General features: G+C 40.3%; 1 protein-coding gene across 3 annotated transcripts in view; it reads right to left on the bottom strand.

Moving 5' to 3' along the window:
- Positions 1–22702, bottom strand: part of atrx (ATRX chromatin remodeler) — a 153395-nt gene that overhangs the window by 111675 nt on the left and 19018 nt on the right. For all 3 annotated transcript variants that reach the window (XM_052020767.1, XM_052020766.1, XM_052020765.1), the window contains exons 3-8: positions 8742–8794; positions 6429–6475; positions 3459–3589; positions 2712–2828; positions 1529–1638; positions 675–742 (exon numbers count right to left, since the gene is read on the bottom strand). In XM_052020767.1, coding sequence (XP_051876727.1) covers positions 675–742; positions 1529–1638; positions 2712–2828; positions 3459–3589; positions 6429–6475; positions 8742–8756 — 488 coding nt within the window. In that variant the 5' untranslated portion in view covers positions 8757–8794. The remainder of the gene's footprint in view (positions 1–674; positions 743–1528; positions 1639–2711; positions 2829–3458; positions 3590–6428; positions 6476–8741; positions 8795–22702) is intronic.

The raw sequence follows: 22702 nt of genomic DNA, 5'->3' as shown, positions 1-22702 counted from the left end.
CTGTTTCCAAGTGCTGAGCTACAAAAGCACCTAGCCCTGTGAAGATAAATGTCATATCTAAGATAGCTCAGTCTTAAACCATTTTTAAAAAAACAAATAATTACCTCAAGTTTGAAATAGAAATTCCCCATTAAATTGATTTGTTATACCTTTGCTTTACTGGTTCAAAACTTAAGGTCGTCTTTCATCTAGCGGTAACGAAGGTGGGTAGGATCTGTCCACCCTAATCCTCTTAAATCTCCTGTGACTTTGAGACAACATTCTTAGCAGCCCAGCACGAGTGGACATTTTAGATGGCATCCTGACTACATACCCCAAAGGGGTGGGACAAACCTAGGACTGCCTTAAAGTAAAACAATAACATTGCCAGAATTGCAGTAGTCCAAGAACTGAATCAGCCAAGTTCCAACAATTATCTATGAGCCATCCTGAGTCTTAGCTATCTGATCCTTAAAGTTAGACAATTATGCTTTTCCAATCATATTTGTGCAAGGATGTTTTAGGCACTGTTAATGTAAAAACTCAGTTGGTTTGTTAAGAGTTCTAGTTTCAAATTTTCATTTTTTTTAAATTAGTGCAAGGAGGGAACCAATAAACCGCCCAATCAATCCAACCCAAATTCAAGTTTTAAGCATACGAATACAATGAGCAAAGGAAAATAAAACACTACTCACCTGCATTGTTCATCCATATCATCAGCATCTCTGCTAATGTCATCACTCATGTAGTACTTATGGCAGTTCTGTAAAATGTACATTAGAACTCAATATGGTTACATGTATTATGAAGAAGTTTAAACAGCTGTATTATTAAAATCCTTAACTCAGTTATGCCAATGCATTGCCAAGTAGATTGAATTCAATGTACCCAGTAACTGTAGCCCTTGCCCTTATTTGCTCCAAAGAGGCATATTTCGATCAGAGACAACGCTTTGAGAAACTCATTAATAAAAAATAAAATTACAGAACTTATTCCAATAGGTTCATTGCATGCTCTATATTTAGAGGTAGAAAACCTTCTATTGACTTCTAAGTGATAATGTCAGCATTTGGTTATCAAGTCCAATCAAGCATCTAGCATCTTTTCAACAGGATTTTGCTCTGTTAAGCAAGTAGCTACCAATAGTCTCATTCCAGGTTTTGGCAGTATTCCTATAGAAATATCTCAGACCTTCAAACTTTATAGCATAATCAACATTATGAAGTATCAAAATCTCCTTGGGCCTAGGATGGTGCCTATATAGCAGATTCTCAACAAGATAAAGCAAGTGCCTATCCACCAACAGCTCCTTGCAATTAAAAACTGATCCAAATCTATGGATTTCAACACTTTATGTAATGCATAATAATAACTTGGCCTTCCATTTCAGTCAAATAAAATTAACCTGATTAACCCTCAGAAGCATTCTCAATCACGTTTAGATTCACTACTAACTTAATTACTTTAAATATCGGACCATCACATCAGAAATAGTTGCTCATGTTTCATTAGAGCAGGGCGTAAATTCAACAAATTGAAGAACACCTACCTTACAAATGAGAACTTTCAGTGCAGGATGCCGCTGAACTGAATCCTTGTGAAAGTGGTTTACTTGCTGCCCACAAGCAGTGCAGCTGACTATTCCATGCAGATTCTCATCTGGCAATGAAGCAATTCAGATTCAGGTGGAAGCAATAAAACAATCGCCATGTCCTCATTTGATGAGCATCACACTTAGCTGCTGGACTAATAACCAAACAGTGCAAGGCAATTATGGGATACACCATTTTTTAAAAACATTAACTGAAGACCCATGTAAATGCAGGCAAGTCTGAGATCAGTCATTCTGAACAATCAAGTATTTAAAACACCAAACAGCAGCTGTCCATGTACACAGATGACGAAACATAGTAATCAGATTAACAACTAGTGGTATGCTAGCCCTTACAAACAAGGGCTTGAATGTAATAGGGGTGAAGTATTACAATGGCTATACTGGCTGCTGGTCTGATTATATCCGAAGTTGTACACATAATTTTGGGTACTGAAAACTTAAACAGGATACTTATGTTTTGGAGGAAGCCCATCACAAAATCACATTTTTATTACTGCCGGTCCAAGGTATTGATTACGAGGATAGATTACAAGGTTTACATTTGTTGGAATGTTCAGGGCAAAAAGGTGAATTTTTAAAGGAATTTGAAGGGTTGACAGAGAGACATTTTTCTGCTGATGAGAAGCCTAGGACAAGAATACATAAAATCAAAGCCAGGACAATCGAGAGAGAAGTTGGGAACACCTCCATGGTAGAACTTACTTACACAGAAGACGTCAGCTAATTTAAAAATCTTAAATCAGAGGTTCATGGTTTTTGCTAGACAAAGTTTTAAAAAGATATGGAGCTGAGGAAAGTGAACATAGAACTTGCGCCTCCTCAGTCCTAGCTGGTGACTCATTCCTAACCAATCATGATCTCAATAAAAAGAGCAGGGTTGAGGGATTAAATGACCAAATCCTGTTGGACACATTCTTGTCCAAAACCACAATCACAGGTTTTAATATTATTCCTTAATTTTTTAAACCTTATTTTCAAACTTAAAATTGAAACCAAACCATTATTTCCCCATGACCAGGCCAGACAAGACAAAATAATTTCAATAGTTTAGTCAACTATTCAGAGAAAACTGCAATGTCATTAGAATTTTATCAGTTAAACAAAATATTTTGTCTACCTCCACGTTTCTTAGATGGTTCCATTTTGTTCTTAGGATTTCTGCTTCTAAATTCAGGTCCTCGAAAGTTATCTTTGTCTTCATTCCATACTGGTTCAGGCTGTACAACTATTGTGCCTAAAAGGGTGATTTTTAAAATGTTATATGTAAAATATTAAACATATATAAAAATAGACAATTATTGTTACATATTTTTCTTAAAGAGAAAAGCTGCAAGTTAACAGGAGACTGAAGGAGCTAGTGACTTACTCCTAGCCAGATGTCAGTGTTGTACTGAACCAGCTACACACAGCAGGACAAGAGGAACCCACATTGGACTATCCTTTTGATGTTCCCCGCGTCCTGTGGAGAATAGTCTGGCCAAAGTCTCCATTGAGGCACCATTAAAATCAGGACCTTAGCACAAACGGAAATTGCATGGCACTACTCCACACCACAGATTAATGCTTCAAATTCTACACACTTTAAAGCAAGAGATGCCATACTTATTACTATTTGGATAAAATCTATAAACATTTTTGATATCTATTCTGACAAAGTAATTAATATTACATTTCCCCTCAGTGCTCTGATTAAAAAACTTGGCAGCATTCTACAATTTTCAGTGCCAGATATTCAAATTAGATTTATCAAACAGTTAACATTTTATAATCTGCACTGAGTTACCAAAAGTGCAGATTTGTGCTTACAGTATTTCCCAAACATTTAAAAGAAATGTGTGGAAGTAAAACTCATTGTGTGACCTACCTTTAGGCAGACAATTCACATCTAAATCATCTGTGTCCTCGATATTTGAAGTCAGTTTTTCACAGTCAGATGTATTCTCATTTGAAGTTTCATCATCTGATACAACGTGCTTTGTTACAAACGAGGGTTTCCTACAATCAAAAGAAAATTAAGTACCATGTTTAAGGTTTGTAAAATGTTTCACCTTCAGAAGCATGATAACATCATGGATCACTGGAATGTGCATGGCATGCCATTTTGGCACTGCCACTTTGATTAGTATAGGAGATGCCAGTTCCAGTATTTCTACTTAGCTGAAAACCACCAGAAACCTCAAATGCTTCTCTTCACCGAATCTGCCAAGGTACCTACCTTTGTTTGGCAGTCCTCAGACTATCTCACATGTGACAATTCTTATAAAAATTTGTCATAGCATAATACAACACAGAATCCCTTGTTCAAGGAAGGTAATAGGGATAATCCTGGGAACTATAGGCCAGTGAATCTTACGTCAGTGGTGGGCAAGTTATTGGAGAGGATTCTTAGGGACAGGATTTATGAGCATTTAGAGAAACAGTCTTATAAGGGATAGTCAGTATGGCTTTGTGAGGGGCAGGTCGTGCCTCTCGAGCCTAATTGAGATTTTTTTTTTGAGGAGGTGACAAAATAAATTGATGAAGGTAGAGCAGTGGATGCAGCATATATAGACTATAAGCGTTTGACAAGGTTCCGCATGGTAGGCTCATCCAGAAAGTCATGGGATCCATGGAGACTTGGCTGCATGGATTCAGAATTGGCTTGCCTACAGCAGGAAGAGGGTAATAGTAGATGCAGAGTATTCTGCCTGGAGGTCGGTGACTAGTGGTGTTCCGCAGGGATCTGTTCTGGGACTCCTGTCCTTTGTGATTTTTTTTAATGAAAGTGACTTGGATGAGGAAGTGGAGGAACGGGTTGGTAAGTTTGCAGATGACACGAAAGTTGGAGGTGTTGTGGATAGTGTAAAGTTGTCGTAGGTTACAACGGGATATAGACAGGATGCAGAGTTGGACAGAGAAGTGGCAGATGGAGTTCAATCCGGAAAAATGACACACTTTGGAAGAACGAACTTGAGGGCAGAGTACAGGGTTAATGGCAGGATTCTTAGTGTGGCAGAACAGAGGGATCTTGGGGTCCAAGTCCACAGATCCCTCTAAGCTGTCGCAGAAGTTGATAGGGTGGTTAAGGCGGCGTACAGTGTGCTGGCCTTCATTGATCAGGGGTTGAGTTTAAGAGCCACGAGGTAAAGTTGCAGCTCTATAAAACACTGGCTAGACCACCCTTAAAGTATTGTGTTCAGTTCTGGTCACCTCATTAATAGGAAGGAAGTGGAAGCTTTAGAGAGCATGCAAAGGAGATTTAACAGGATGCTGCCTGGAATACAGAACACGTCTTATGAGGATAGGCTGAGCAAGCTGGGGCTCTTCTCTTTGGAGCGACGCAGGATGAGAGGAGACTTGATAGATATGTATAAGATTGAGGGGCACAGAGTGGACAGCCAGCACCTTTTTCCCAGGGCGGCAATGGCCAATACCAGAGGATATCAATTCAAGGTCAGAGGAGGAAAGTTTATTGAGACGTCAAAGGTAATTTGTTTTTACATATACAACAGGGAAATTTAGAAGACTCTTAGACAGGCAAATGGATGTAAGAAAAATGGAGGGTTATGGGCTGTGTAGGAGGGAAGGGTTAGATTGATCATAGCATAGGTTTATATAGGCCAGCACAACATCATGGGCCGAAGGGCCTGTACTGTGCTGTGCTATGTTCTAGAATCAGGCACTTCAACCAGAGTTTGTGCAAACTATCAAGCACCCCTTTACATTAAACCCATTTTATTCTCCCAAACACAAACACTCACCTATACACTAGGGGAAATTTGCAGTGGCCAATTAACCTACTAACCCGTATCTTTGGGATGTGGGAGGAAACCAGAGCACCCAGAGGAAACCCAGTGAAAAAGCGCAAACTCCACACAGACAGCATTGCAGGTAGGAAATGAATCTGGGTCGCTGGAGCTTTGAGGTAGCAGCTCTGTTACCTACATCACTGTTCTACCTTTTGATAAAGTAACTAATTGACACAACACATCTCCACAGAATCCAGACCCTGCCAGGCTGTGAAGTAGCATTATGTATTAGCCCAAATAGTATCTGCTGGCAAGCTGTCAAAACAAGGACATCACAGCTGACCCAGATCTTTTTGCTAACTATCCAGATTAAGTATGTTTAAGGAATAATTAAAACTTTCACTTTTTAAGGCAAGCTTTAGAAAGAACTCTAAGACTACAATGGCTGCAATTAAATAACATCATGAACTTTCTGGTCAGTATTACTCAGCATCATTAACTTAGTTTTCAAATGCTTAAGAGTGCACTGGCTAATACTTTCAGAGTTTTAGGCTCATCCAGGTTAGTCCATAATAGGTATGGGAGGAACCTGATGTTGCCATAAATTTGTTCATCTGCAAAGGGAGTTAATATGTTATCCTCGTATAGATGGCATACCTTGCAGCTGTTTGTATTAACAGTGCAAGCAGCAGCTTTGGTTCATATCATGATGAAAGCTTGGGGTGTGTCACTTGTATTGCCTTCATTTTCCTCTGGCACGGTCTTAGACACATCCACAGGCTTCATCAGAAAGTAAATTTCATTTGCTCAAGACATGCAAATGTTTACATTTAATGGAAGTTACATAACTGAAAAATAAAGCTTTTCTCCCCCCCAAAAGTCTCATTTCCCCTTCAATTCACGTAGGGTCCATCCTGCAACAAACATGGTTCCACGCCTCACTATAGACAAAGTTTTTTAGCCAAAATCTTAGGGAACACATAGCAGTAGCCCAGTCAATAACTATCACTATATAGAAACATCAATCCACAATGGTGCAATTGAATGGAAAATATTTATCCAGTTCCTCTGCATGTTATTTCCTTATGTACTTTTAAAATACAAACCTTCTTGAACGGGATGATCCCGAAGACTTTGAGTTTTGACTGAAGACCTTTAAACAAGAAGGGACAACTAAATTTAGGCTTATAAATGCTTCATCACAAAGTAACTAAAATGAACTGATGTGAATTTTAATAAGTTAAAACTTAGAAAGTAACTATGGATAATTAACTTTCAGAATAATATTGTAAAAAAACATTTTTATAAAAATATTAAGATTAAGACAAAGTAAATGTTGAATTCTAGGCAAAATATCAAGGATGGAAACAGTCACAAAATTATTCCATTTAGTTTAGTCATCTTAGGGATCTTCCAATGGGGACAAAGGATAGATGCATCAAAAGGTAGTCAAATCAAGAGCAGAATAAAGATATTCAATGCAGAGATGCAAAATGCTGCCTGATAAACAAATCTAAAAATTCTGCCCACATATACACAAGTGGTTACTCAATGATGGAACATGGGGACCATGACGTTGCGAGAGGAAGTTCATTATAGTGAGGGAGGATGGGATTTGAAGGACACAACTTCAGTTCTCAAGACTCGGAACAGAGGGAAACATCCTTGCAGTATTCAATTGCCACAGAAATGTTAGCAGACTTCTTGACGGACAAAATAATCTATACTCAAAGGATTTTCTTCAACTATTTAAAAAAAAATCCTCCTAATCATCCTGTTGTGACATCCCACTTTTTTTTGGCAATAAAGGCATGTCCCTACTTTTTCTTCCAACCAAGGTTTCTTATCTAGAAACTTATTAATTCATCACCTCAACCCTGAATAATACTGCTCTGCAGGACTACAAGGTCAGTCAATAATTTCTCATTCAATTATCTATGACTTGATACACATCTGGAAATGCTACATCAGAGTACATTAGACCAGTTCAAAAGCATTCCCATTTTTATTCCCTCTCTCCACATCTACCGGAACAAAAAGTAAAGCACATACCAAATCAGTTATGATTCCTATGGCCGTTGCTGCTTGGAAAGGTCATGAATGGATCTTTTCCAATCTTCCACTCATGATATAAATAGACCCTCATCCACCGAAATAATGACAGCAAGTTCTAACTTCAAATTTGAATGTATTAACACAAAATACAGAAATAAATTCTGTGTTTGCTTGGAGAAATCTCCATCAGTGTTCATAGTTGGTTTACAACTACTAACAATAAAACTACTGGCAGTTTTACAATCAGTTCCCAAAATTACAACACATACATTGTCTATATTCATTTTTAACATTTGACCTGATTTCATTCTTCCAAAAAGAACCCATTTTTTAAGTGACGAGAAAGGAAAGAAAAAAATTATTCCCTGGTTGGTAACATTTCACGTTTTATTTTTATTCCTACTACAAATCCTCACTGAATGAAAAAACAGGAAGAAAGTTATTCCATTTGCATGTTCTAAAATGAGCATTTTCCTTACTGGATGTTTTCCTGTCAGTAAGTGTGCAGAAATCAGTTTCAAAAGATTCACCACTATTTCAACTACAACCTGTTGATGAGCCTTTCCATTTGAGTTCTATATTTATTGCAAAGGCTCATATGAAAGAAAAATGGACCTGATCCTCCAATATCCAAAATGAATTATAAACTAAAATATTGGTAGGACTTGTTTGCTGCCACCTACATTCTGCTTTTATATCTTCAAATCCCTAAATACAATCTATTATATAAGTTATGTTCATGGTTTACATTCTTGCTTTTCCCATTTAAAACAGGTTCCTCTGCCCTCCAATCCAACAACAGATTTTTTATTTAAAAAAACATTGCAGTCAACAAGATGCAAAAACCAAAAGCAGGAAAAGGTTAAGAACGTAGATGAGCTAAATAAAACAATCACAATGCAAGTGTTAGATTTTTTGGTCTATCTGGACAAATTTTTTAATGAATGCGTCAGAACGTAAGAAAGAATAAAAAATAAACATCATCCACAGAAATACACACAAAATGTAATCAACTCTCAGGATCAGCCTGGAAAAAATATGCATACAGAATAATAACAACATAAAGAACAAACTGTATGACACACAAGTCTCACAAATGAATTAACAGCATGATGCGAGAGGCAAGTTTTGAAAAAAACTCTGCAACAGCATGTAACACAAGGAGTGAGTAAGCATTTAATTCAATTCCTTTCAACTCAGGACTATAGGGTTAGAATTTAAAAATAAGCAATCAAAATCACACAAACTACATAATTAGTGGCAAAATCAGTCGTTAGGCAAAGAAAATTTGCAATTAAATCAAATATGCAAGAAGCCACTAGATTTTCCATGCATTTCTTTTATGAAGTAAAAGTAGAACAAACCTCTTTGTGCTCCATATGTGTTGAAATAGAAATAAGAGCCGTGTTCCCTTTACCTGAAAAACAAAAAAGTCACCCACATTCAACCAGAAAGTTTTAAAAACTGTTTTGTTGAAATCAAACCATCTTCTAGGAAATATATTTGCTAAATATGTTTAAAACATAAAAAAGTTTGATTTTTTCCAAAATTAGGTGTGTTAGGGATATTTTAATATGAAGCTAATTGGCAGCAAAGACAATTAAACTTTGCTACCATTTTCTAACGAGCTCTCATTTTCACATGGCCCATATCTCATTCTATCCTTGCCTTCCCTGACTTCTCTATATCTGTTCAGAGAGTAAGTTACTGACTAAAATCCATTGAGCTCAAACTCCCACAACTACCTTGACTACACAACATCCCAATACTTCCTCCAAGGATTCATTCTCCCACTTCATTGTATCCATTCTGATAATAAAGCTTTCCATGCCAATCTTCCGAGGCTTACAATAGATCGGCTGGTTGAGTGGTGTCGCAACAACAACTTCGCACTCAATGTCAGCATGACCAAGGGATTAATTGTGGATGTCAGGAAGGGAAAGTCAGGAGAACACACACTAGTCCCTATTGAGGGATAGGCAGTGGAAAGGGTGATCAGCTTCCAAGTTCCTGGGCGTCAACATCTTGGAAGATCTATCCTGGGTCCAACAAATTGTTGCAATCATGAAGGCGGCACACTAGTGGTTCTACTTCGTTACGAGCTTGAGGAGATTTGGTATGTCACCAAAGACACTTGCAAATTTCTATAGATATACAGTGGAGGGCATTCTGACTGGTTGCATCACAGCCTGGTATGGAGGCTCCAATGAACAGGATTGCAAGAGGGTTGTAGACTCAGCCAGCTCCATCACAGGCACAACTCTCCCCCACCATCAAGGACATCTTCAGGAGGCGATGCCTCAAGAAGGTAGTATCCATCACTAAGGACCTTCACCATCTGGGACATGCCCTCTTCTTGTTACTACCTTCGGGGAGGAGGTACAGGAGCCTGAAGAACCACACTCAATGATTTATGAACAGCTTCTTTCCCTCCACCATCAGATTTATGAATGGTGCATGAACCCATGAACACTACTTCCTTATTCCTTATGAAGGGTCCTGATGAAGGGTCTTGACCCAAAACATCAACTGTTTATTTCCCTCCATAGATGCTGCCTGACCTGCTGAGTTCTCTAGTATTTTGTGTGTTGTTATTCCTTCTTCTTTTGCATGATATTTTGTAATCTTACATTTTTGCACTATACTGCTGCCGCAAAACAACAAATTTCACGACATACCATTCAGTAATAATAAACCTGATTGAGATATCTTCCTTCTTCCTTAACAGTTTCTACCCCTCTGGCTGCATTTAACACTTTCAGACAGATTTAACTAGTCTTCACCACATTCCCTCATCTCAACCACACCTTTTATGTCATTCATTCTCTTGGTCTTCACCCATCACAGACACACCCAACAGTTCTCACTACCCCTTCTCCATCTCTGCTATTTAAAATCTGATTTCTACCATTTCCTCGCTCTGATGAAAGGTTATTGGCCTGAAGCATTAATACAGTTTATCTCTATCCAGAGAAGCTGCATGACCTTCTGCGAACTCTCAGCTTTTTCTGTCCATTTCTGAACTCCAGCTTTTGCTTTTCAGTCACTGCTGCAGATGATTATATGTCTGCTAAACAACAAAAGCCGTACCAAACAGAAATACATAAGCAAATCCATCAGATCTAAATTCTGCAATCCTGTTACATCTATTCAGAGGCAGTGCACAATTAAAAACCTGTTAGGGAAGGGAGGCAGGAGCTCCAAGAACAGCACTATCCGTAATAGTGCAGGAACCAGACACAGCCGAAACATTTGCAACAAATCTTCAGCCAAAAATGAGAAGTGGATGATCACTTTTACTTTCCTCCTAAGGCCCCCACAAATGAGGGGGCACAGTAGTGCAGGTAGAGTTGCTGACTGACAGCTCCAGCAACCCAGGTTTCAATCCTGACCTCAGGTGGTCTGTGTGGAGTTTGCATGCTCTTCCCGTGACCACATGGGTTCCCCCTCCCTGCCCCCCATCATAAAAGCATGCAAATTGTTAGGTTAATTGACCACTGTAAATTGTCTCTAGTGTGTAGACGAGTCAATAGAATCCAGGCGGAAGTTGATGGGAATAGGAGGATAAAATGGGATTAGTATAAATGGGTGCTCAATGGTCGACAGAGTCTTGGTGAGCCAAAGGACCAATTTGTGCTCTCTATGACTCTGACTTCTGCAATGTAGTGTGCCGATTTAGAATGCTGCAAAAATCTGTTGGGCACACAGAATCCTGGGCAAGAAATTTAAAAGCTGAGAGGTTCATGGAGAGTGAGAAGATTCAATCATATGGAGTTAAGCCTGAGTGAAAGTTGAACTTTGTGTCATTGCAAAATAAAATTCTAAGATTACTGCTTGTATTAAATGAAAAAAGTTTGATTTAAAGTAACTGGTGGAAGTTGAGGAAAATATTTTTCACCCAAAGGATGGTGGCATCTGAACTCACCACATGGAAAAGTAGAGGCAGAATACCCGATCACAGTAACATGTGCTTGATTGAGTACTTGAAGTGCTGTATTCTACAGGGATATAGCCCAAGAAGTGGGAAGATGGATAGCACAAATAGCTATTATGAATTATTGGCTAAATAGAGATGGGTGTCCACTGGTCAGCGTAGGTGCAGTGGACTGAATGGCAGGTTTCCATGGTGTACTATTCTATGCCATAGTCTTCAGATAATTTGATCTAAATCAATTTGATTTGAACTTGTTCATGAAATGACAGGCAGCACTGGTTACAGGAAAAGCTTATGGGGTCAGACAACATCCCAGCTATAACACTGAAGCAACTGCTTTCAGAACTAGACATGCTTCTAGCCAGCTGTTTCAGTATAGTATTACAACCACACTTACTGACAACGTGCAACCTACATAGAACAGGCCCTTTGGCCCACCGTGTCTGTGCCAACCATGATGTCAATCTAATTAATCCCATCTGCCTGCATGTGGTCTGTATCCCTCTATTCCCTGCTTGTTCATGTGTCTGTCTAAATGACTCTTAAATGTTGCTATTGAATTTGCTTCTACCACCTCCCGAGCAGCACATTCCAAGCATCTATCACCGTGTAAAAAAAACTTGCCTTGCAAATCTCCTTTCAACTTCCCCTCTCACCTTAAACCTATACCTTCTGGTATTTGACATTTCTACCCTGGGTAAAAGACCATCTACCCTATTTATGCCTCAATTTCATATACTTCTATCAGGTCACCCCTCAGCCTCCGACACTCCAGAAAAAAAACAATCCAGGTTTGTCCAACCTCTTCTTATAACTAATACTTTCCAATCCAGACAACACCCCAGTGAAACTCTTCTGCACCCTCTCCAAAGCCTCTACATCCTTCCCATAACGCAGCGACCAGAACTGCACACAATACTGCAAATGTGGCCGAAGCAGTTTCATACAGCTGCAATATTACTTCCCAACTTTTATACTGCTTGCCCATCTGAAGGCAAGACTGCTGTACGCCTTCTTTACCACCCTATCCGCTAGTACTGCCACCTTCAGGAAGCTGTGGACTTGCATCCCAAGATCCCTCTAAGTTAATGCTCTTAAGTGCCCTGCCACTTACAGTACTTCTCTTTTTCCATTTGACCTCCCAAAATGCAACACATCATATTTGTCCGGATTAAGCTTCACCTGCTATTTCTCCACCCAAATTTCCAACTGATCTGTGTCCCTTGACAACCTTTCTCACTATCCATAACTCCACCAATTTTTGTAATGTCTGCAAACTTACTAATCAGCCCACCTATATTTTCATCCAGATCATTAACAGAGATCCCGATACTGATCTTTGTGGAACACTGCTGGCCACAAACCTCCAGTCAGAGTGAAACCCCTCCACTGTTACTGTTCTCTATAATGAAGCCAATTCTGTACCCAGTTTACCAATTCACTGTGGATCCCATGTGACTTAATCTTCTCAACCAGGCTACCATGAGGTACCTTGTGAAATGCTTTAGTAAAGTCCACATAGACAACAACTACTGCCCTACCCTTGTCAACCATCTTGGTCACCTCCTCAAAAAGCCTAATCAAATTTGAGAGACAGGACCTCCCCCGCAGAAAGTCATTCAGACTTTCCCTTACAAGTCCATGCTTTTCCAAATGTAAGTAAATCCTGTCCTTAAAGATCTTCTCCAATAATTTCCTACCACTGATGAAAGGCCTAAAATTACCCTGTTTGTCCCTGTTGCCCTTCTTAAGCAAAAGAACATTAGCTATTCTCCAGTCTTTTAAGATCTCACCTGCAGCTAGAGGATAGAAAGATCTTGATCAAGTCTCCAGCAATCTCCTCCTTTGCCTCCTTCAGTATCCTGGCATAGATTCCATCAGGCCCTGGGGACTTATCCACCTTAAGTGTTTTCAAGAGTTAACACCAGCTCTTTCTTAATATTGACATGCCCTAAAATATCAACAAACCTCTCCCTAATCTAGTCATCATCCACGTCCTTCTCCTCAAAGAGAATGATAAACACAAAATAGCCAATTACAACCCAAAGTGCTATCAAGCAGTAATCAGTATAATCCACTCACCATGCTTCTGTGGGTTAAAGAGCTGAATTCCACAGAAAAGCTGTCCTTAATACCAAAAGGGAATTTTTTCTCTTTATATTCATTTTTCAGGATATCACTGTTAATGACAAGGCCAGCATTTATTGCTCATTCTTAACTGCCCTGGACAAAGTGGTGGTGAGCAGCCTCATTGAACCACTGGATTCTTTCTTATGAAGGTGCTCCCCACAGTGCTGGCGAGGGAGTTCCAGCATTTAGATACAGCAATCATGAAAGACAATACAATTTCCAAATCAGTGTGCAAATTGAAGGGGAACATTCAGGTAGTGACATTCCTGTGTCCTACTTGGTGGTAGAGCTCATGAGCTTAGAAGTTGCTGTCAGGGTAGATTGGGCAAGCAACTGCAGTGCATTTTGTCGGTTGCACATACTACTGCTACTGTATGATGATAGTGGAGGGAATGAAGGTTTAGGGTGGTTGATGAAGTTCCAATCAAACAGGGTGCTGTCATGGATGGTGTTGATTGGAGAACACTCCATCACTCTCCAGATTTACGCCTTGCAGATGATGGAAAGACCAAGGGGCAAAGCCACTTATCAGAAGATACCCAGCCAATGACCAATTCTTGTACCCATGGTATACATGTGCTGGTCAAGTTGAGATTCTGGTCAATGGTGACTCCAGGCTATGAGGGTGGGGAAATCAGGAAATGGCAATGTCATTGAACATCAAGGGTAAGTGGTTAAATTCTACAAAGTCAGAGTCCCTTTCGTGACAAGAACATTATTTGCTACTTATCAGCCACTACCCTAACATTGTCAAAGTCTTGCTGGATGCAGGGGTGAGCTGCCTCATCTACTACAGCATTGCAAATGGAATTGAATATTATGAAATAATTAGTGAACATCTCAAATTCTGATGTTACGATGGAAGGAAGGTCTTTGAAGGTCAAGAGCACTCCAGCAATGATGTCTTGGGGCTGGGATGATTGACCTTCAACCTTAACCATATTCTTGTGTCAGCTATCACTCCAATTACTGAAGTGATTTCCATTTCATTCACAAAAAATTAGTTTCATCAGGACACCCTAATGCCATTCTTTGTCAAATGCAAACCGAACTACACCAGATGCTGGAAACCCGAAATAAAAGCAGAAAAATGCTGGAAATATTCAGTTCAGGCAACTTCTGTGGAAAGAGGAATTAACAATGCAGATCCATGGTCCTTTGTCAGAACAGAAATCAAGGGCCATCGTTCTCACCTTTCCTCTAGACTTCAGCTGTTTGAACCACATTTGAACTAAGGCCTTGATGAGATCTGGAGCACTGTGGTCCTGGCAAAACCTAAACTGGACATTAGTGAGAATGTTATTGGTGGCACTTGACAACAGCTTTCATCACTTTGTGATGATTGAGAACAGACTGACAGGGCAACAATTAGCCTGATTGGATTTATCTAGCTTTCTGCAAATAGTACACACTTGGGCAATTTTCCACATGGTCAGGTAGTTGCTAGTGTTGCAGCAATACTGTAACAGCTTGGCTAGTGGCATAGCTAGTTCTGGAATGCAAGTCTTCAGTAATACAGTTGGAATGTTGTCTGATCCTATAGCTTTTGCTGTAGCCAATGCTCCCAGTCATTTATTGATATCAGCTGGAGTGAATCCATTTGGATGGAGACTGGCTTCTGTAATGGAGATTGCAGAAGGAAGCAGAGATAAATCATCCCATAAATTTTCAGCACTTCTGCCTGAAAGTGGTTCTGAATGTTTTAGCCTTCTCTTTAGCACTCGCATGCTGGGCCCCACCAGTACTGAGTACATGGATGTCCATAGAGCCTCCTCTTCCTGGTAAGCATTTAACTGTGCAGCCCAATTCTTGACTCTTTATGACAGGATTACAGAGCTACATTCTGATTTATTGTTTAGCAGGCTAGCAGCCTTGAATCACAGATTCACACAATCGGCAACTAATCTTTTGGTATTGGTTTATTACTGTTACTTGTACCAAGGTACAGTGAAAAACTTGTCTTGCAAACCATTCGTATATCTCAATTCATTACACACTGCTTTGAGGTAGTACAGGGTAAAAACAATAACAGAATACAGAGTAAAGTGTCACATCTACACAGAAGTGCATTGCAGGTAGACAATAAGGTGCAAGGCCATAACAAAGTAGATTGTGAGGTCGAGTCTCCATCTCATCGTTGAAGGGAACCGTTCAACAGGCTTATCACAGTGGGGTAGAAGCTGTCCTTGAGCCTGGCGGTATGTGCCCTCAAGCTCCTGTATCTTCTGCCAGAGGGGAGAAGAAAGAATGAACTGAGTGGGTGGGGTCTTTGATTATGCTGGCTGCTTCACCAAGGTAGCAAGAGGTATAGACAGAGTTCATGGAGAGGAGGCTGGTTTCCATGATGTGCTGGGCTGTGTCCACAACTCTCTGCAATTTCTTGCGGTCCCGGGCAAAGCAGTTGCCATACCAAGCCGTGATGCATCCAGGTAGGATGGTTTCTATGGTGCATCGATAAAAGTTGGAGAGTGTCAAAGGGGACATACCAAATTTCTTTAGCTTCCTGAGAAAGTAGAGACACTGGCAAGCTTTCTTGGCTGTGGCATCTATTGGTGATGTTAACTCCTAGGAACATGAAGCTCTCAACCACAGCACCACTGATGTAGACAGGTGCATGTACACCGCCCTCTTTCCTGAAGTCAATGACCAGCTCTTTTGTTTTGCTGACATTGAGGGAAAGGTTGTTGTCATGACACCATGTCACTTGGCTCTCTATCTCCTTCCTGTACTCAGACACATCGTTATTTGAAACACGGTACTACGGTGGTACCATCTGCAAACTTGTAGATGGAGTTAGAGCAGAATCTGGCCATACAGTCAAGTGTATATAAGGAGTAGAGTAGAGGGCTGAAGACATGGCCTTGTGGGGCACCAGTCTCGAGAATAACAGTGCTGGAGGTGTTGTTGCCCATCCTCACTGATTGCAGTCTGTTGGTCAAAACATCAAGTATACAGTTGCAGAGGGCGGTGTTGAGCCCCAGGTCTCAGTGTTTGGTGATGAGTTTGCTTGGAATCATATTATTGAAGGTGGAGCTGTAGTCAATAAACAATAACCTAACGTAGGTCTCTTTACTGTCCAGATGCTCCAGAGATGAGTGTAGAGCCAGGGAAATGGCGTCCACTGTTGACCTGTTTCAGCGGTAGGCAAATTGCAATGGGTCGAGGTAGTCTGGGAGGCTGGAGTTCGTGCATGCCATGACCAGTCTCTTGAGCCACAGGTCAGTAGTCATTAAGGCACGTTACCTTGTTTTTCTCAGGTACCGGGATAATAGTAGTCTTCTTAAAACAGGTGGGAACCTCAGATTGAAGCAGGGAGAGGTTAAATACGTCTGTAAGTACCCCCGCCAGCTGATCAGCACAAGATCTGAGCACACGATCAGGGACACCATCCAGGCCAGATGCTTTCATTGGGTTCACGCTCCGGAAGACTGATCTTACATCCTCGACGGTGACCACAGGTTCAGTTGCATTGGAGGCTGTCAGGGTGGGTGGTGACAAACCACTCCCGTTCTGTCCAAAACATGCATAGAATGTGCCTCCAATCAGGAAGGGATGCGCTGTTGTTAACTATGCAGCCCGACTTCGTTTTGTAGCCCGTTATAGCATGTAAGCCCTGCCACAACTGACGGCTGGACTGAGACTCTATCTTGAACCAGTATTGTCTCTTGGCATTCCTCATAGCTTTACGGAGGTCACCTGATTGGAATGCAGCAGTCTTCGACTTCAGTAAGGAGTGGATTTCCCAGTTCATTCATGGTTTCCGGTTTGGCAACACCCGTATTGTCCTCTTTGGTACACAGTCCTCAACACACTTGCTGATAAAGTCCGTGATGGTGGTGACATACTCATCAAGGCTGGCAGCTGAGTCTTTGAACATGGACCAGTCCACTGACTCAAAGCAGTTGTGTAGAAGCTCATCTATTTCCTCAGACCAGCACTGCATGACTCTCTGTACTGGATCGTCCTGTTTCAGTTTCTATTTGTATGCAGGGAGAAGGAGCACAGCTTGGTGGTCTGATTTATCAAAGTGAGGGCGAGGGGCTCAGAAGGCATCTTTGATGGTTATATAACCATGGTCAAGGGTGTTAGGGCCCCTGGTGGGACAGGAGACGTGCTGGTAGTACTTTGCTAGCACACTCTTGAGGTTGGCCTGGTTTAAGCTATTTTTACCTTTTTATACCTTTTTTAAGCTATGCCTGATACTAATCCCAGCAAGCCTCTACGCAATCCAAACTGAACCAAAGTTGCTCCCCTGGTTTAACAGTAATGCTGATGTTAGGTATTGAGATTACAGGTTGTAATAGTGTACATATCTGCCTCATAGATGCCCAGTTTTGAGCTACCAGATGTATTCCAAGCTGATCCCATTTAGTAAGTTTGCAGTATCACGCAACACAAAGGGTTATCCGCAGTGTGAACATGGGATTTTGTCTCCGCCAGGATTGTGTGGTGGTCACTTCTACAAACACCATCACAGATCTATCATAGACAGATCAGGGTGAGCAGGTTTATCCCTCACCTTGGTTCAGTCACTTCCTGCTGTAGACCCTACCTGGCAGCAATATCCTTCAGGACTCAGCCAACTTTGTCTGTTGCTGGTGGATACTGAAGGCCCTCAGAGTATATTCTGTGCTTTTTATACTTTATGCTTCTTTCAGTGTATTTTAACATGGACGAGCACTGATTCATCAGCTGAGGAAGGCAGTAGGTAGCAGTCAGCCTCACCCACATCCCATTAATAGATTTCTTTTCTAAAAAAAAGGGATCTAAATGTTTTCCATTCCTTCAATTATTAGTTTAAATACTTGCTTGTTAAAGGAATTGTTTTATACATATGAAATCAACATTCAAGAAACTGTATATTTATTTTTAATCATTACATATCAAGATCTTAAACAGCATATAAACTTGTGTAATAGGAAGTTGGCAGTACAGAATATAGTGAAAATGTATTATTAAACCCATGACTAATTGGCCTTAGCAATTAGTGGAAGAATGTGCAAACTCCACAAAGACAGCATTGGAGATCAGGAATGAACCCAAGTTGCTGGAGCTGTGAATGAACACCTTCACTAGCTGTGCCCCTGTGCCACCCATTTGCTCTTATGTAAATCAGTAAATAATTTCAAAATTAGCTGACAAGGTTGGGCAAACAGAAACCCAAAGTATTTCAGAGACAAAGATAATAGAACTGGCAGACAGGTGCCAGTTTCAACTTAACACAGAATCAGAAGTAAGTACAACTGAAGACACCATAATCATTGGCTGTAGAAAGGCACCTAGGAGGTACAAATAAAAACATAACTCTTATATTGTAAATATCAATACAATTCTTAATCATGGACTACTCAAGGCAAGTGTTTTTTTCTTTAAAAAAAAGTGACTAATTCAAATTCAGGGGCAATGCTGTATATGCAGTATTCAGTGATTTACAGAAGGCATTCAAAACTAATTTTCACTATCTGGTCATCAAAATTCAAGCATCAGTTGTAAAAGGTACACCAACTAGATTATAATGAGTAATTTGTTCAACTCTAGGGACATTATAATTATGGCTTTTAAAGGTATTGAAGAGCATGTTGCTCAGTTTCCCGAGATACCAGTAAGGGGAAAAACAGTTGCAAGAAGATATTGAGATAGTTTAAATGGAATAAAGAATACACTAGTACTTTGCTTAGCACTCAGGATGCATTCCAATACACAAGAGTGCTAACGGATCAGCACTAAAAGGGGGCATAACAGCATTATATATAGAGAGATGCATTAATAACGGCATTACAGTGTCAGCAACCAGGTGTGAAGTCAACCTCCCCACTGCTATGTGCTGTGTCAAGAGGGCACCAATTTAAGGTGACTGGTTAAACAAAAGATTCAAGGCCAATGAATGGGGCTTGGAATGCACAGCCTGATAGCATGATGAATACAGAGTCAACAGGGACGTCCAAAAAAATTGTTAAATATTAAAAAGAGAAACAAAATGCAGGAATGAGGAAAAAGTGGGACATGGAACTAAGTTAAGCAACACTTTCCTAACAATATCTTGACTTACACTTATTTTCTTTCACCAGGCCACCTGGCTCTAGACCTCATCACAGCCTCGGTCCAAAAATGAACCAAAGAACTGAATTGCAGAGGTGAAGCAAACGTGATGGCCCTGAGCATCATGGCACCATTTGACCGAGTGTGGCTTCCTGACAACGCTGAAGTCCATGGACATTAAAGGAAAAAAAACACTTCAATGGCTAAAGTTATAATTCACACAAAGGAAGACAAGTGTGCTTGTTCAAGATCAATCTACCCTGCCCCAAGACATCACTGCACAGGTTCCAGAGGGCAGTGTCCCAAGCTCAACCATCTTCAACTGCTTCATCAATGACCTTCCTTCCATCATAAGTTCAACAGTGGGGATGTTGCACAATGCTCAATTCCATTCATAACTCCTCAGCAGAGGAACAAGTCTATGCCTACATGTAGCGAGAATTACACAACATTTAGGCACAGGCTGATAAGTGCAAGTAACATTTACACCACAAGTGCCAAGCAATGATCACCTCCAACTATAGAGTCTAACCACTTACCTTTGAAATTCAACAGTATTAGAATCACCAATTTCCCCCTCAACCAGAAGGTCAACTGGACTGACCATACAAATGTGGTTGCTACAACAAGAGGTCAGAGACCAAGTATCATGCAAGAAGTCCTTTCACCATCTACAAGGCACAATTCAGAAGCATAATGAAACATTTGTACTTTGCTGGGCAAGTACAAGTCCAAAAGTTCTCAAGTTAAACACCACATAGGGCAAAGCAGTTGACTTGATAGGCATCCATCAACCACTTTAACATACATTCCCTCTATCTCTGGCAGACAATGGCAGAAGTGTGTACCATATACAAAATGCAATGCAGTTATTTGTCCAAACTACTCAGACAGAACCTCTCAAATATGCGACTTCTAACATTAAGAAAGGCAAGGACAACAGCTACACAGGAACACCACTAACTGCAAGTTCCCCAAGTTGTACAACGTTCACATCACTTGGAAATAAATCATGGTCCTTGATCATTGCTGGGTCCAAGTCCAAACTCCCTCCCCAACAGCACTACATGAATACCTTACCCAAAAGGGCTGCAGCAGTTCAAGATGGCAATGCACTGTCAGCTTCCAAATGCTAATCTTGTAGGAATACCCAAACCGTGGATGAATATAAAAACTAAGCTCGATGAGGGGTAAAGTTCTAATAATGAGGGACAGAATTGGTATTGATTGATTGGAGAGAGCCACCATATGGCTTTGTTAAAGGCAAATTATGTCTAACTTGCATGATAGAGTTTTTTTTATGAAGCAACATAAGTTGATGAGGGAAATGTAGATGACTAGGTATATTTTTATATAAAAACACAGGAAATAGGAACAGGAGTAGACCACCTGGTCCCTCAAGCCTGTCCCGCCATTCAATATGATCATGGCTGATCTACGCTGGCCTCAATTTCTCTTCTTTCCAGTTCCTCATAAGTGTCAGTTCCCCATAACCTTTATTTCCTTGACCTTTCAAATATTTATCTCCATCTTAAATATATCTAATGATCCTGCCTCCAACACCCATGGGGACAAAGAATTCCAGAGATTCACTACCCTCTGACAGAAGAAAATTTTATGCACTCGTTGTAAATGACTAACACCTCATTTTGCAGTTATGTTCCCCTTGTTTGTGACTTTGGACTTCCAAAAAGCATTTGATAAGTTGCTATTTATAGGTATCAATTTTGCAGACCACGAAATAGAAGAGACTGCAGCAGCATGGATAGAAAATTGCATAAATAACAGAAAACAGAATCATAGTGAATGGTTACTTGTTGGTCTAGAGGGAAGCAAATAGAGGATCAATATTAAAGTCATTGCCTTTTTATTAATACTTTGGACACAGATGTACAGAGCACAATCTCCAAATACACACAAAACAAAATTTGGAAGAATAGTGAACTGTGAGAAGGCTAGTAATAGACTGCATTGAGATAAATAGCAGATGAAATTTAATGCCAAAAAAATGCAAGGTGTTGCATTTTAGTAGGAAGGGTACACAAAAAAAAATTAGAGGGCACAATTCTAAAAGGTGTTCAAGAGAAGAACCTGTGGATATAACTGTAGGTGACAGAATAGCATTGCAGGTAATACAGCTGTTTCAGCTCCAGTAACCACTCTACAATTCTGACTTCCAGTGCTATGGGTGTGGACTGTGCAGATTTTTCCCTGGTATCCATGTGGATTTCCTCCCACATCCCAAAAATATGCTGGTTCCTAAGTTAACGGGCTACTGCAAATAGGTAGTGGGAGAATCAAGCAGATGTTAATGGGTATATGAGACACATTAGATGTGAGAGTAGGATAATGGCATTGAATGACCTCTTTCTATATGTGACAGGCACAGTAACATTGAAAATGGCACAGCAGGTTGAGAAAATGGTTAAAAAGTAAAAGATCCTGGGATTTATAAATAAAAGCACTCAGTGCAAGAGTAAGGAAATCATGATGAAACTATATATTTAAAAAAACACTGGTTTTGCCATAAATGGAGTATTGAATCCAATCCTGGGGACCACACTTTAAGAAAGATGTGAAGGCTTTGAATTGGGTGCAAAACAGGTCTATCAAAATTATTCTTGTGACAAGATACTTCAGGTATGTGCTTAAGCTGGAGAAACTGGGGTTTTATTCCTTGGAACAGAAAAGGTTGCCAGATCTGATAAGCAGCACTTAGAATAAATTCAGAGAGTCTGTTTCCATTGGTGAAGGGGGGTGGGAGTAGCTGGATTGCTCTTAAACAAATATGGAATTGACAGGTCAAATAGCCCCTTCCTTACTGTAGCCATTCAAAGTCAATGCAAATTTGATAGAATGGCAGAAAATTCAATCCATGATTCTGGAAATCTCTATGATTTTAGATCCAGGGGGAGAAAGCTGATTGGATTCATAATTTGCTCAGTGGTAGGAAGCAGAGGGTGACTGTCAAGGGTTGTTTCTTGGACTGGAGGCCTGTGTCTAGTGGTGTGCCACAGGGATTGGTGCTGGGACCTTTGTTGTTTGTAATTTACACAAAAGATTTGGATGTGAATGTACAAGACACGGTTAGTAAGTTTGTGGATGATAAAAATGGCTTTCAATCTAGATAAATGTGAGGTACTGCATTTTGGGAGATCAAACCACGGTAGGGCTTATAAAGTGAATGGTAGGGCCCTGTGGAGTGTTATGGAACAGAGGGAC

Source organism: Pristis pectinata, chromosome 8 (assembly GCF_009764475.1).
Source record: "Pristis pectinata isolate sPriPec2 chromosome 8, sPriPec2.1.pri, whole genome shotgun sequence".
Taxonomy (NCBI): domain Eukaryota; kingdom Metazoa; phylum Chordata; class Chondrichthyes; order Rhinopristiformes; family Pristidae; genus Pristis; species Pristis pectinata.
Note: the sequence above shows the minus strand (reverse complement) of the source record. Positions and strands in the feature narration are given on the sequence as shown.